The sequence below is a fragment of the Mastigoproctus giganteus genome, chromosome 4 (assembly GCF_048544385.1).
Source record: "Mastigoproctus giganteus isolate SK-2022 chromosome 4, ASM4854438v1, whole genome shotgun sequence".
NCBI lineage: Eukaryota > Metazoa > Arthropoda > Arachnida > Uropygi > Thelyphonidae > Mastigoproctus > Mastigoproctus giganteus.
In genome coordinates this window covers 138361942-138374803 of record NC_143578.1, presented here as the reverse complement: position 1 = coordinate 138374803, position 12862 = coordinate 138361942, and the positions used below count along the sequence as shown (strand labels likewise).

General features: G+C 34.6%; 1 protein-coding gene across 3 annotated transcripts in view; it reads left to right on the top strand.

Annotated features, from left to right (window-relative positions):
* LOC150087090 (nuclear factor 1 A-type-like) overlaps nucleotides 1–12862 on the top strand; it is a 384875-nt gene that overhangs the window by 226370 nt on the left and 145643 nt on the right. For all 3 annotated transcript variants that reach the window (XM_090371811.1, XM_090371808.1, XM_090371809.1), the window contains one exon: nucleotides 10874–11212. In XM_090371811.1, the coding sequence (XP_090227937.1) occupies nucleotides 10874–11212 (339 nt within the window). The remainder of the gene's footprint in view (nucleotides 1–10873; nucleotides 11213–12862) is intronic.

Sequence of the window (12862 nt, the reverse complement as noted above, 5' to 3'; positions counted from 1 at the left end):
AAAAAAAAAAACTATATCACCAATCTCCAAAAATCTAGCGCAAATTAAGGACTTGCTAAAGAACTTGATGTGGAAACTATAAAGATCGGTCATGTGTTCGGGCCACGATGAGCAGCTTTTAGCTTGCGGACGGCAATTGTGGATTGGAGGAATCATCCCACTTTGTGCAAACGTTTTGAATCAGAAGTTAAATATTCTGGATTATTAAATCCACTTTTAAATTTGGAATTTCTTAACAATTTAGCAATAATGATCGACATCCTGCAGGAGTTCTCTTACCTTTCAGAAGCTTTACAGAATCACAATGGTAAAAGCATATAAATTAATTATTCAAACTATCAGTGCTATTGCTAATTTGAAAAATTCTGAAGGAAATTATGAAGCTAAAATTGAGAGCATGTTGAAGTGGAAAGAATTTGAAGGAATCAAAATCGAAAGTAAAAAAATTACCTTGTGACAAGTTATTAAATGCATTGTGTTATTCTTAAAGGATAAGTTATTAATGCAACAGGGCAATTTTAAATTAAATAAAGAAAAAAAAAGATACAATTGAAATAAATTTTAAACATATGCTACACGAAATCGTGGAATGTTAAAGAGCTTTCGTCTCAGTGGCAAGAGGGTGAAAACCGAATAAGAAATTTAAGTTTTCTCATAAAATATGAAATAAAAATTAATGATTTTAGAGATTTTTCGAAGACAGTTTATCTTTAAAATCGAGGGAAATTACCTTTTCAATTAAGAAAGCCAGAAAATATCTTTGAAACCATGCGATTAGCAGTGCTGAAACTGAGCGAGTTTTCAGCGTAATGAATAATATTGAGTGAATGAATGAGTAACGTTGACAATTAAACACGTTGCAGATTATGACATCTAAATGGAAAATCATTCCTCTGTAACCATCACTCAGCTGTTGAGCAAAGCAGAAGATCGACAACAAATATTAATAAAGTAAATTCTATGTGGCAATTTTTAGAATAAATTTTTCTTGAATATTTGTGAAATTTTTTTTCATGTAATCTGTAATTTTTGTGTACTTTTTCTAATCTTTGTTTTTTATGTAATATTTGTTTTTATATTCTGGAATGTTTTGTGATAGTTTTTGTTATTTGTGATGTGGGAAATATTTCAGTTATTTTTTATTCGCAATATTAAAACTTTTATCATGAAAAAAATGTATCCATTATATTTCCCTAGTTGTTAAAAAAAAAAAAGACAAGTAATAAAGTTGCACATGTGCCGTGCACGCACAGTAGATGGTTTATGTGAAACATCCTTCACATTTCCTTTAGGTATTTTGATTTGTATATATTGATTACGAAATAAAAGAGGTTTTTTATTGTAAATATTTTATTGATCATTCACAGATTTTCATAATTTCTGGAAGGCAAGATACAATGTATTTATGATAACTAAAGTAAGAGATGTATACTTGCGAGTGCAACGTATCTAAATAGCTCTGTAAAATAGCACTGATTGATGTACCGATCTTGTAGTTGAAGCAACATACGCATCTGTTAGGGGAACCTAACAATGGAATGTAACGAAAATGCAAGACAAAAAATTAAATTGTTGACAAATATTTGTATTGTTGCAATCATACTTCTGCAGTAGTAACTTCAGGAAGCATGATTGCAACATCATAGTATTCAAAAATTCTAAAAAGTTAGAACTCCAGACATTGTTGTATCCAGTTATCATCAAAAGGCAAGGCATGACGACCAGGTTTTTAAGTTTTTTTTTTTTTTTTTTAGATAGACCTAGGAATGTTTTACACATTCACTTTTATGCGTGGTTGAGGGGGTAATAAGTCGCATCTGTCCAACCCCCGAAATCCGACCCTGACTCGAGATATCATACTGGTCGCAAAAAATGCGTCACGCACTCTAATCACACTACTAGTAGTGCGAGCGTGGGAAGCACCTCTAGTGGAAGCCGCAGATGACGTCATTTCCGTGACCAATCAAATTTCCTCGATAGAAAATCGGAAAAACTGCGAGCTCATTGTTAAAATATTCACACCTTACAACTGATTATAATCATATTATGATATATACCGAGATGAAGATATGGTAAACACGTAGTATATATACAGAAGGAAAATTTATACAAATATGTCTTATTGCATACCCACAATTCGGGTGACTTTGTCTGCGGGCAACGACCCAAATTGAAAATAAAACAGCGATAAGGGGCTCTCTGTTTCTGTGATGATCAACTTACAATATGTTGAAATCAGTTTTAAAGTGGAATACCAATGTTGCAGTAGAATAACCAATAATATAATCTTTAATAAATAATAGAATTGCAAGGTTTTATAATTTTGAATTACAGTAGAACTTCAGTTATCCGAAAGTCAGTTTTCAAGAATAATTTGAAAGGCTGATTTTTCTTCTTCTTTTTATTAATGGTAGTATTGGCACACCAGGGTCCTGAGCTGGATATTATCATTCTTCTCTTTCTTGGTGATTCCCTTCTACTTTTGACTCTCTCTCTCTCTCTCTCTCTCTCTCTCTCTCTCTCTCTCAGGGCAACTTGGGAATTTTCTTTTTTTTCCTGGTGCAGCATAAGCCTCAGGCTTCCTTGCACCATATGGCTATTAATAATAATAATAATAATAATAATAAAATGTTTATTATGCTACGAGAGTATTTCTATCTGTTTTTTTACATTGTTATATCTGGTGAAATGTTTGATTAGGACTAATCGAACTAAACTGGATTTTCTCGGAAACCATGAGTGATAGAGTTTAGTCATTAGCTTCCTTGAACCCAATTTTCCATGACATATTTTGTTTCATATTATGTTTAGTTTAGTTCCAGATTCAGTAAGAATAATATCGGCCTGAAACTGTGCGATTTATTATATTTCTCTAAAACGTTAACAAAAAGAAACAGCACTGAAATGGGCAGAAAACCAGGAAGAATGCAATATAATCAAATGGATATTAGTAAGGAATTTGAAAGATTTGGCAGCAAAAAAAAAAAAAAAAAAAAGTCACAACAAATGAAACAAAAAACAATCGAACGTTATTTTAAAAATTACTTTTAAAGTTGTTCCACATAAAATTTGCAGTAAAATGTCTATCTGAATATACACACATATGTAAATGTGATTGTGCAAATTTTTATGTATAAGTTATTTATATTATTTTTTAAATTAAATAAATTTGTTTTTTTCACGCTATTTAAAGTCTTTTTCTCTTACCTTAATGCAGCAGGCTCTTGTTATAATGCGGTTCACTCTACGCTGATTCACTATAATGCTGTTCTTATAGTATAACCCATATCTCGCTCTAACACTGTCATAACTCCCTATAACGCTCTTTTACCAGCTTACAGATTGAATTTTTGACATGTTTAACTAAAATGTTTCATCTGATGTAGTTGATAGCTTGAAAATGAATAGCAAAGAAGAGATTCCATATCAGACAGTACAGTGGCCTCCATCAAAAATAGATAAGATGGTTTTCAACACTTGGCTTACAAAAGGAAAGCTCTTCCCCAAGACTGAAGGATTCATGCTCACCATCCAAGGTCAAGTAATCAACACTGGGAACTACAGGAAATACATCGCCAAGGACCCCCAGAGTAACAGATGACACATGTCATCAATGCCATATGGCCCTGACGGCGCCTCCATAGCCAGGTGGGAAGGAGCAGCAGTGCGCAGCACACGTTTCTTGATTAGACTGGGGTTCGAGCCCATCACCACCAAATACGGAGGATGCGGAAAGGTCAAGGAATGACCACTGCATATCCCGGAGCAATATGGCCTTAGTTGCTAATGCTCCTAAAAACCAACCAACCAAACAACAACAACCATATGGCCCCAGAAACAATCCATCACATCACCACAGGATGATCACCCAGACAAAGTACATTTACAGACATGATCAGGTGGCCAGGATAGTACATCAAAAGCTAGCACAAAAATACCAGCTGATCAAAGAAAGTTTACTATATTACAAGTACAAGCCTCAGGCCATACTAGAGACTTCTACTTACAGACTATACTGAGACCCTGCCATAATAACGGAGATGATCCTGCACAACAGACTAGACATAACCCTCATTGATAAGAAGGAAATAGCTACCTACTTGATTGGCATAGCAGTGCCCATCACCAGCAACCTCCAGAAAATCTATGAGGAAAAGATCAAGAGGACACAGAACTAAGACAGGAAGTTAAAGAAATGTGGCATATTGAACAAGTAAGGACCATCCTAATCACTGTGTCAACCACTCACTGGCATGGTGCCAAGGAGCCTCCATAAGAACCTAACAGCAATGGGCCTCCCAGAGTCCACTTATGTGGAACTCCAGAAAGCCTTGACTCTGAACCTGCAGGACAGCAAGGGAGTTCCTCAACCAATAGTAATAATAGCAATAATAATAGTAACTGGACACAACCAGCCACTCAAGGGTGATAAAAATCCTAAAAAGGAGAAAGGTTTTTTTTTTTTTTCTTTAATAATGATAATAATCTAGTTAGAAAACACATTTTGTAAGGAGGCATCTGCTATGAACTATGGAACCACACATCAGCCTACTTGCCGATTTCAAGCTACGTGTGCAAGCATTGTGTTTTTTTACCAGATACCGAAAGGGAAAGTAGCACATTGAAATGAAAGGCAAAAAACCATAAATACAAGTACATACAAGAACCCAGCTTTATGATATTAATCTGTTCCAGAGACTATTTTATTGTGAAAATATCATAATGTGAACCCAATAACACATTGTTTTTTGGTAATTCGTTCCGAGATCTCAGAAGTTGAAATTTTCACTATATAACAAAGCTATTTATCTCTCTAAAAGGTGATTTTTATTGTAAATTGTAAATGATAATTAAAAAATTGATTAAAAATAATATATTGATTAGAGCACAACACAAAAAATCACTTCAACTAAAGGATGCCAAAACAAAACACATGGCTAACACGATTACAAATGCTGCTATTGGCCGAAAGGAAGGACCATGTGGCCCATGTGGAGACAATCATAAGCCCATCCTGTAGTAAAGTGAAATAGTAGATGCCGGTTAACACGATCACTAGCTAGTGGAATCAGCTGCTTTAATTTCAAAAAACCAATTCAAATCATTAAAATGCACTACACTTTCATCGTTATCATATGTTTTGTTATAACAATCAATTTTGAACACCTTTGTGCTATTTTTATAAAGCACATTTCCGGAGGTCACTACAATAAAACTAAAAACAATTTGCAGTTTCTGGTTTACTTGGCTTTTCTGTTAGTGCAGTCTATTATAAACAGGTAGTAAACTCGATCTTATTTCATTTGCGATAATACTGATAGCTGGAATTCCATGGGTTTTTCATGTTATTATGGTGAAATGCATTCCCTCTTCCTCTTCAATGATATAAAAAAACAAATTTTCAGAATCTTCATTCTTTTTTTTAAGCTTTGTAAACTTGTTACTGCGTATCCCACTTGCATGTATTGTGTTAGTTGCAATTTGTGCATGCTATGTTCTTTGTTATTGATTGTTTATCTTTTTTACTGTTTTAGATTTTACAACTCCAAAAAAAAATGTCAATGAACAGAAATATCAATTAGTTAATATGTACATATTACCGTATTAATTAAGTTATGTACAAAAGCATAAATTTATTTTTATTTTGCTTACCTGTGGAAAAACTCTTCCAATTTTCACGTATCATTTAATTTTGTTAATTGATAATGTAATAAAGTGTAAATTTGTGATCTTTACTTTTATAGCCTGCGGATAATATTCTTACTATTTTTGCTTATTAGAATTGCCATTTAATAGAATTAAAATTCAATTTGCAAACATGGTCACAATTGACTGGTGCTTACCACATATTGTATAGTGAACGGTATTTTATTATGGAGAGTCCATCGTAAAATGATTTGATTACAGTGAACCAATCGTAAAGTGAGGGTCCACTGTAATTGCACAGATCGTAATAGGTGTTTTGCATTTTTAATTCCAAGTAAACAATTTTTCACTTCAAAATCTCATCAAATAAAAGGTAACTATATTTAGGAATGTAGAAAAAAAAGGGTTAAGTTTAATAAGATTAATTAACTTGTTTTAAATAGTTAGCTCTATTTCAAACCACTTTTGGGTTGCCTTTATCTGCTTTTGATAATTTTAATGGTAATATTCATATTCAATTATAAACTTTTTAGCACTTGTTCATTCCCAGTTTGGCTTATACAGTTCAGTATGAGTATATTTCTTAAGAGTTGCACTCATATCTAATATAAGATTAGCTCTGCCTTCTGCTGTATTACAGAAAAATCAGAAACATATTCTTGCCACTCTGGGGATTATATTTATGGAACATTTGAGAGAGAGAGAGAGAGAGAGAGAGAGAGAGAGAGAGAGAGAGAGAGAGAGAGAGAGAGAGAGAGAGAGGTTAAGTCTCTACAAACCCTCTAGATGGATTTTTTGATTGTTTTAATAGAAGAGAAAGTTGGGAAGCTGCCATTTTTAGATGTTTTGGTGGATAGGGACCAGAATTCTATTATTATCCAAATACATAGAAAAAGATGGATTCCATACATTAATTTTAATTTGAACCACCTGATGAATATTGAAAAGTGCATCATCAAAATGGCAATAAGCATCTGTGATCCTATAAAATTAGATGATTGGGCTTGAACTGATTGCCACAACTTTTACAGACAGTGGGTTTTCATAGAACACAGGTGGCAAAACTATATACAAATATGTGGAGAATTATAATAACACTGCTTCACAGGAATAAAAAAAAAAAAAAAATGCACAATAAAAACATTTTCAAAAAATACTGATGAATTTTCAACAGTGTAATATTTTTAAAACTTTTTTTTATGTACTTGGGGATTAAAATCAGTGCATATGATTACAAAAGAACTAATCTTTAGAGGGTAAGTTGGAGTTATCCAGTTTCTTTAACTAATCAGGGGTCACTGGCATTCTTATGATTTCATCCTTCCTTGGACACCCTGATCACCGAGAACAGTGGGACGCATGTGATGGTTTGGGAACATGATGTTAACATAGGTAATAATCACATGTATTAGTGTAATAATTTGTAGTTATCTCTTAATGAATTGTGCAGGTTCACTAAATAGAATAAGAGAAACACTTCACTGCATGTAATTAACTTGTATTTATTAAATTTAAAAAAAAATAAACAATAACAAGTTGAGACTTTATATATAACAATATGTTATGATCTTGTTGAAGTTTTCAACTATGCAAAGGTAGCTGGTGTTGGGCTTGGTAGCTAGTGTTGTGAACTGGTGAAATTTGTAGAGTTTTTACAATAATTTTGAGTTTTCCCTAGGAATATATAGGGTGAGTCATAAGTCACTTTACCGTTTTAAAAATTCATAAGTTGAAAGATTTAAAGGATATTTTTTAATTGTTGTTTTGTTTGTTGCCGGAAAGATAAATGATTTACATAGACCATGTCACCTTTGAAATTGAAAGAAAGAATTTTAGTTGTGAAATGGAAGCTACACAACTCTGCAACATCAATGGGCTAAACATTCAGAAGCAACTCCTCCCTCAAAACCAACTGTTAATAACATTATGAAGAAATTTGAGAAGCCGGTTAGTGTTTCAAACTTTCCTAGAAAGAGAAGACCCACTTCACTTGTTTCTGTAAGAAATATTGATAGGGTGCATGCATCCTTGTTAAAAAGTCACCAGGTGTCTGTGTTGAGCCCATTGTTGTTTTCTGTATTTATCAGTGATATTGATGAAGGTATATCAGGCTTAATGTCCAAGTTTGCAGATGATATGAAAGTTGGTAGAGTTGTTAATGACAGTAAGGATGGTACACTATTGCAACAGGATCTAGAAAGCTGAGCAGGTGGACTGAGAGGTGGCAACTGAAGTTTAACATTGACAAATGCAAAGTACTGCACGTGGGTAGCAGTAACCCCAGAGTAACATACCAACTGTGCAGTAGTTGAGAATGAAAAAGACCTGGGGGTAATTGTGCAGTCAGATATGAAGTTTTCTGTGTAGTGCAGACAGGTGCAAGAGTAGCTCTTGGGGTTTTGTCAATGATATATAGGAATTTTGTTAGCAGAGATAAGGAGGTGATTATCCCCTTGTAAATGACAGTGGTCAGGCCACACCTCCAGACCTGCATACAGGTCTGGAGGTCTCATTTTAGGAAAGATGTGGAGCTACTAGAACGAGTACAGAGAAGGGCAGTGAGATTAGTGAGTGGAACAAAGCTTTGCTGTTACCAAGATAGGCTTAAGTTCTGCAAATTGTAGTGTCTGGAGACTAAGTACCTGCTAGGTGATCTGATTGAGGTGTATAAGGCCTTGAATGGTTTCAGCAAGCTCAATGCTGATGAGATTCTTCCTCTTGCTCAGATTCTGCACGTGAAGGGGCATAAATTCAAATTGAGGAAAGACAGTTGTGGAATAGATGTGCAGAAATTTGCCTTTAGTCAGCAGGTAGTTGATTGCTGGAATAAACTTCCATTTGTTGTTGTGAAAATTGACAGCTTAAAGAAATTCAAGGCTGAACTAGACAAACTTTTGGAGTGAATGGATGGGTGAAACGGGAAGGGTTTTTTTGGCAATGATAACTTACAATATTGATAATTCACATTATTTTGTTCATACTTATTCGAGGTAATGCAATATCGTGGTAACTGGTTGTGAAGGTAGTCATAATATGAGATACAATTAAATTGATGCCATCCATTTTACTACTTTGTAGTTCACTATGAACAAAATATTGTGAATTATCACTGCCAGTTCAATAGTTAATTGCCAATTATAGTCCTATGCCTTATGCAATTATTTTCTTATTTTATCACTATGTACACCATGAGGCATCTCTCATATTGTGGAGTTATACTTCTTAACTGGGTTGACATGATTGCAACACCAGGGTACCTACCTGCCCACCGATGATAGGCCAGTAAGCCTTACAATTGTGCCTTCTGGGTGGTGGTATCCATCGAGAATAAGTAACAATAGTCTTCTCAATTAATGAAGCATTACTTATTCGAGGTAGTGCAATATCATGGTAACTTGTTGTGAAGATAGTCACAATATGAGATACAATTAAATCGATGCCATTAGCATTAGTAGAGGCATTTGATGCAAGAAAGCAAGCTTATGCAGCATCAGCCAAAAAAAAATAAATAATAAATAAATAAAATAAAAAAAAAGGAAAATAAATAAATAAAAAATACCACTTCCACTTCACCCCTCTGTTCGTTCGAAATACCTGTCCAGCTAAGCCTTAAACTTATTTAGGCTATCAACTTCCACGACAAGGGATGGAAGTCTGTTCCACCTACCAACCACCCTCTGGCTAAAGGCAAATTTCCACACATCTATCCTACATCTGTCTTTCCTCAATTTGAATTTATGTCCTCTCAGGTGATTATTCTGAGCAAGAGGAAGAATCCCATCAGCATTGAGCATGCTCAAACCATTCAAGGCTTTGTACACCTCTATCAGATCACCTCGCTGGTGCCTAGTCTCCAGACTCTGTAATTCACAAAACTTAAGCCTTTCTTCGTAAGAGCACCCCTTTGTTCCATTCACTAATCTTGTTGCCCTTCTCTGTACTCGTTCCAGCAGCTCTTCATCCTTCTTGAAATGAGGCCTCCAGACCTGTATACAGTACTCTAGGTGTGGCCTGACCATTGCCTTATACAAGAGAATAATCACCTCCTTATCCCTGCTAGAAAAATTCCTATATATCATCTACAATACACCATGAGCTACTCTTGCAGCCCGTCTGCACTGCTCAGAGAACTTCATATCTGCCTGCACAACCACCCCCAGGTTCCTTTCATTCTCTACCACTGTCAGTGTAGTACCACAGAGTTGATACGTTGCTCTGGGGTTGCTGTTTCCCATATGTAGTACTTTACATTTGTCAATGTTAAACTTCATTTGCCACCTCTCAGCCCATCTGCTCAACCTTTCCAGATCCTGTTGCAGCAGCATAGTGTCAGTAGTGTCCTTGACAACCCTGCCAACCTTCGTATCGTCTGCAAACTTGGACATTAAGCTTGATACACCATCATCAATATCATTTATAAATACAGAAAACAATAAAGGACCCAATACCGAACCCTGAGGGACTCCACTAATAACATTAGTCCACACAGATGAGCAGTGTCCATTGATTACCACTCTCTGTCTTCTCCCCTTCAACCACCCCTTTATCCATAGCAGCAATTTGCCTCCAATGCCACACTGCTCCAATTTGTGCAGCAGTCTTCCATGCGCAACAGTATCAAAAGCCTTTCTAAGATCGATGCCATTAGCATTAGTAGAGGCATTTGATGCAAGAAAGTTTGCAGTAACCAAGTATATAATATCAAAGTTATTCCCTGCATCCAGTTCTTTTGTGACTGCATCATGGTATCCAATCAAATTGGTCAGGCAAGACTTCCCCTTAACAAAACCATGCTGTGTCCGAGCTATAACTGAAGTCTTGTCTAGATGATCCTGCAGTGCTTCTTTAACCAGTGCCTCCATTAATTTTCCGGGAACAGAAGTTAAACTCACAGGTCTATAATTACTTGTGTCAGCCATCCATTATACTACTTTGTAGTTCGCTACGAAGAAAATATTATGAATTATCACTACCAGTTCTAAAGTGAATTGGCAATTGTAGTCCTATGGCTTGTGCAATTAATTTATTACTGTTCAGTAATTTGTTTAGTAGGGCGAGTCGGAGTTGGGGGAACTAGACTTTTATAGAAAGTTTTTAAAAATGACTGTTGAACCATTCTTTGGCTACTATTTATATTGAATTGTTTCAAAATGACCAAAATGACATATAATATTATGTTTTGTGCATATCAAGCTTTTAAATTAAATATATCTTTTTAATTTATTAGGATCCATTGTACAAAGTGCGAATGGAGCACAACAATCTGTAGAATTAATCAAGATGGAATCTCCATATTATTGCAACAACTATTCTTCACCAAGTGATCATGGATCATTGTCGCAACGGAATCCTCAACCAGCAGGATCTGTTCCACCTCATAGTAATCATGTATCACCTCATCACAGTTCATCTAGTCCTTCACCTGAATCTCATACTAAACGACTACGTCGGATGTCTTCTAATGAAGATGATGTTGATAAAGGAACAAGTGATTCAGCAAACTACTATGGACATAGTCCCTCGAGTTTGCATAGTCCAGCGTCTTGGGCAAGCGACGTTGACCATGGTGTGTTATTTGCTTACTAAAATATAATCATAGCTGAAGTGTAATACTAGGATATATTGTTTTAATTTAAATTTCAAAATTGACTTTTAATTATGGGGGATTTCGGACCGCTGAAAAGGTAGATATACAGTTTTTTTGTTTTTTTTTTTATGTGTGTGTGTATATATATATAAATATAAATATATAAATCCCTTAACCAATCCCGTGTGAAGCTGTTAGGAATATGAAATATGTTTCATATTTCATATTCACAGAAGAGCAAATCATACTGAGATGGGAACTTGGCTTGTACAGCAGACTCTCGATTTACCGGGATCAGTTTAACTGGGAAGCGGTTTAACCGGGACACTTCAAGACCCCAAATGAAACAAAAAAATAAAAATAAAAAAAAAAAATCAACCAGAAATTATAAAATTCAAGTAATATACCTAGAATAGGTATAAACAGATATTTTGCAAGTCGTAAATAAGCAACAGGTAAGTGGGGCATTATAAAGTCGTCATTGGGAGATTATTAACTTGCAACCCCCATTAAAAAAAAAAAAAGAGAGAGAGAGAAATGTTTAGTTTGTTTTAGTGTGTCGCTTTGATTGTTCTGTTTCGTCTCACCGCAAAGAGAAAAATTGTTTTGTTATTTATGTCAGGATAACAATAATTTTTTTTCTTCAGAAATCATGAAAATGATGGGTGAACGCAAATGAGTTGCACTTTCAATTAAACAAAAACTTGAAATTATTCAATAGTTTGGAAACGATGCATCTGTTAAATCTATAATGTTGGTGACCAAACCATACGCGACATCGTAAAAAATAAAGGGAAGCATCGTATTGGACACGCAAGTAGTGCGTAGTAAGTTTTTTATCTATCACCATATTTTTTACGTACGTTGCTGAAAATTATTGGATCTAGTAGTAAGTCCCCGACTTATGTAACTTCGAACTTATGTTAATTTTTTTCACTCAATTTTTTTTATTTTTTAGGATTGTAAAATTTAAAACAATAATAATAGTAAGCAATCAATAAAGACGATCACAGCACGCAAAAATTGCACAAGCAAGATATGGAGTCACAAGCTTAAAAATAGGAATGAAGAGAAGATTTTTAAAATTTATTTAGGTTTTTTTTTATATGGCTGAAGATTTCAGTGAAGGCGATACACATTTCACCATAATAACATAAAATCCCACAGAATTCCAGCTATTGGTATTATTGTAAATGCAATGCGATCGAGTTTACTACCCGTTTATAATAAATTGCAGTAACAGAAAAGCCCAATAACCCGGAATGTGCAAATTGTTTTTATTGTTTTATGGTAGTGACCTCCAGAAAGGTGTTTTTGTAAAATGTGAGCTCGTGTGGGGGTGATAATAGTGAGCCTTAACCCTGTGAAATTTTTTACATAAAATTTCATTTTGACCATTATCATGTTGCCAACTAAGAGAATAAGTGACAGCAGTACTAGTAAATCTATTAATCAAAAAAAAGAAAAACGATTGATTCGGATCAGAAAATTAAAATAAAGATGTTTGAAAATGGTCAAACATGAACAAGTATCGTGCGGAATTTAGATTTGTCTGTGTCAACAGTGAACACAATAATAAAAGAAAAAGACAGAATACGAGAAGTGAATCAATGAAGTCAACTATGATAA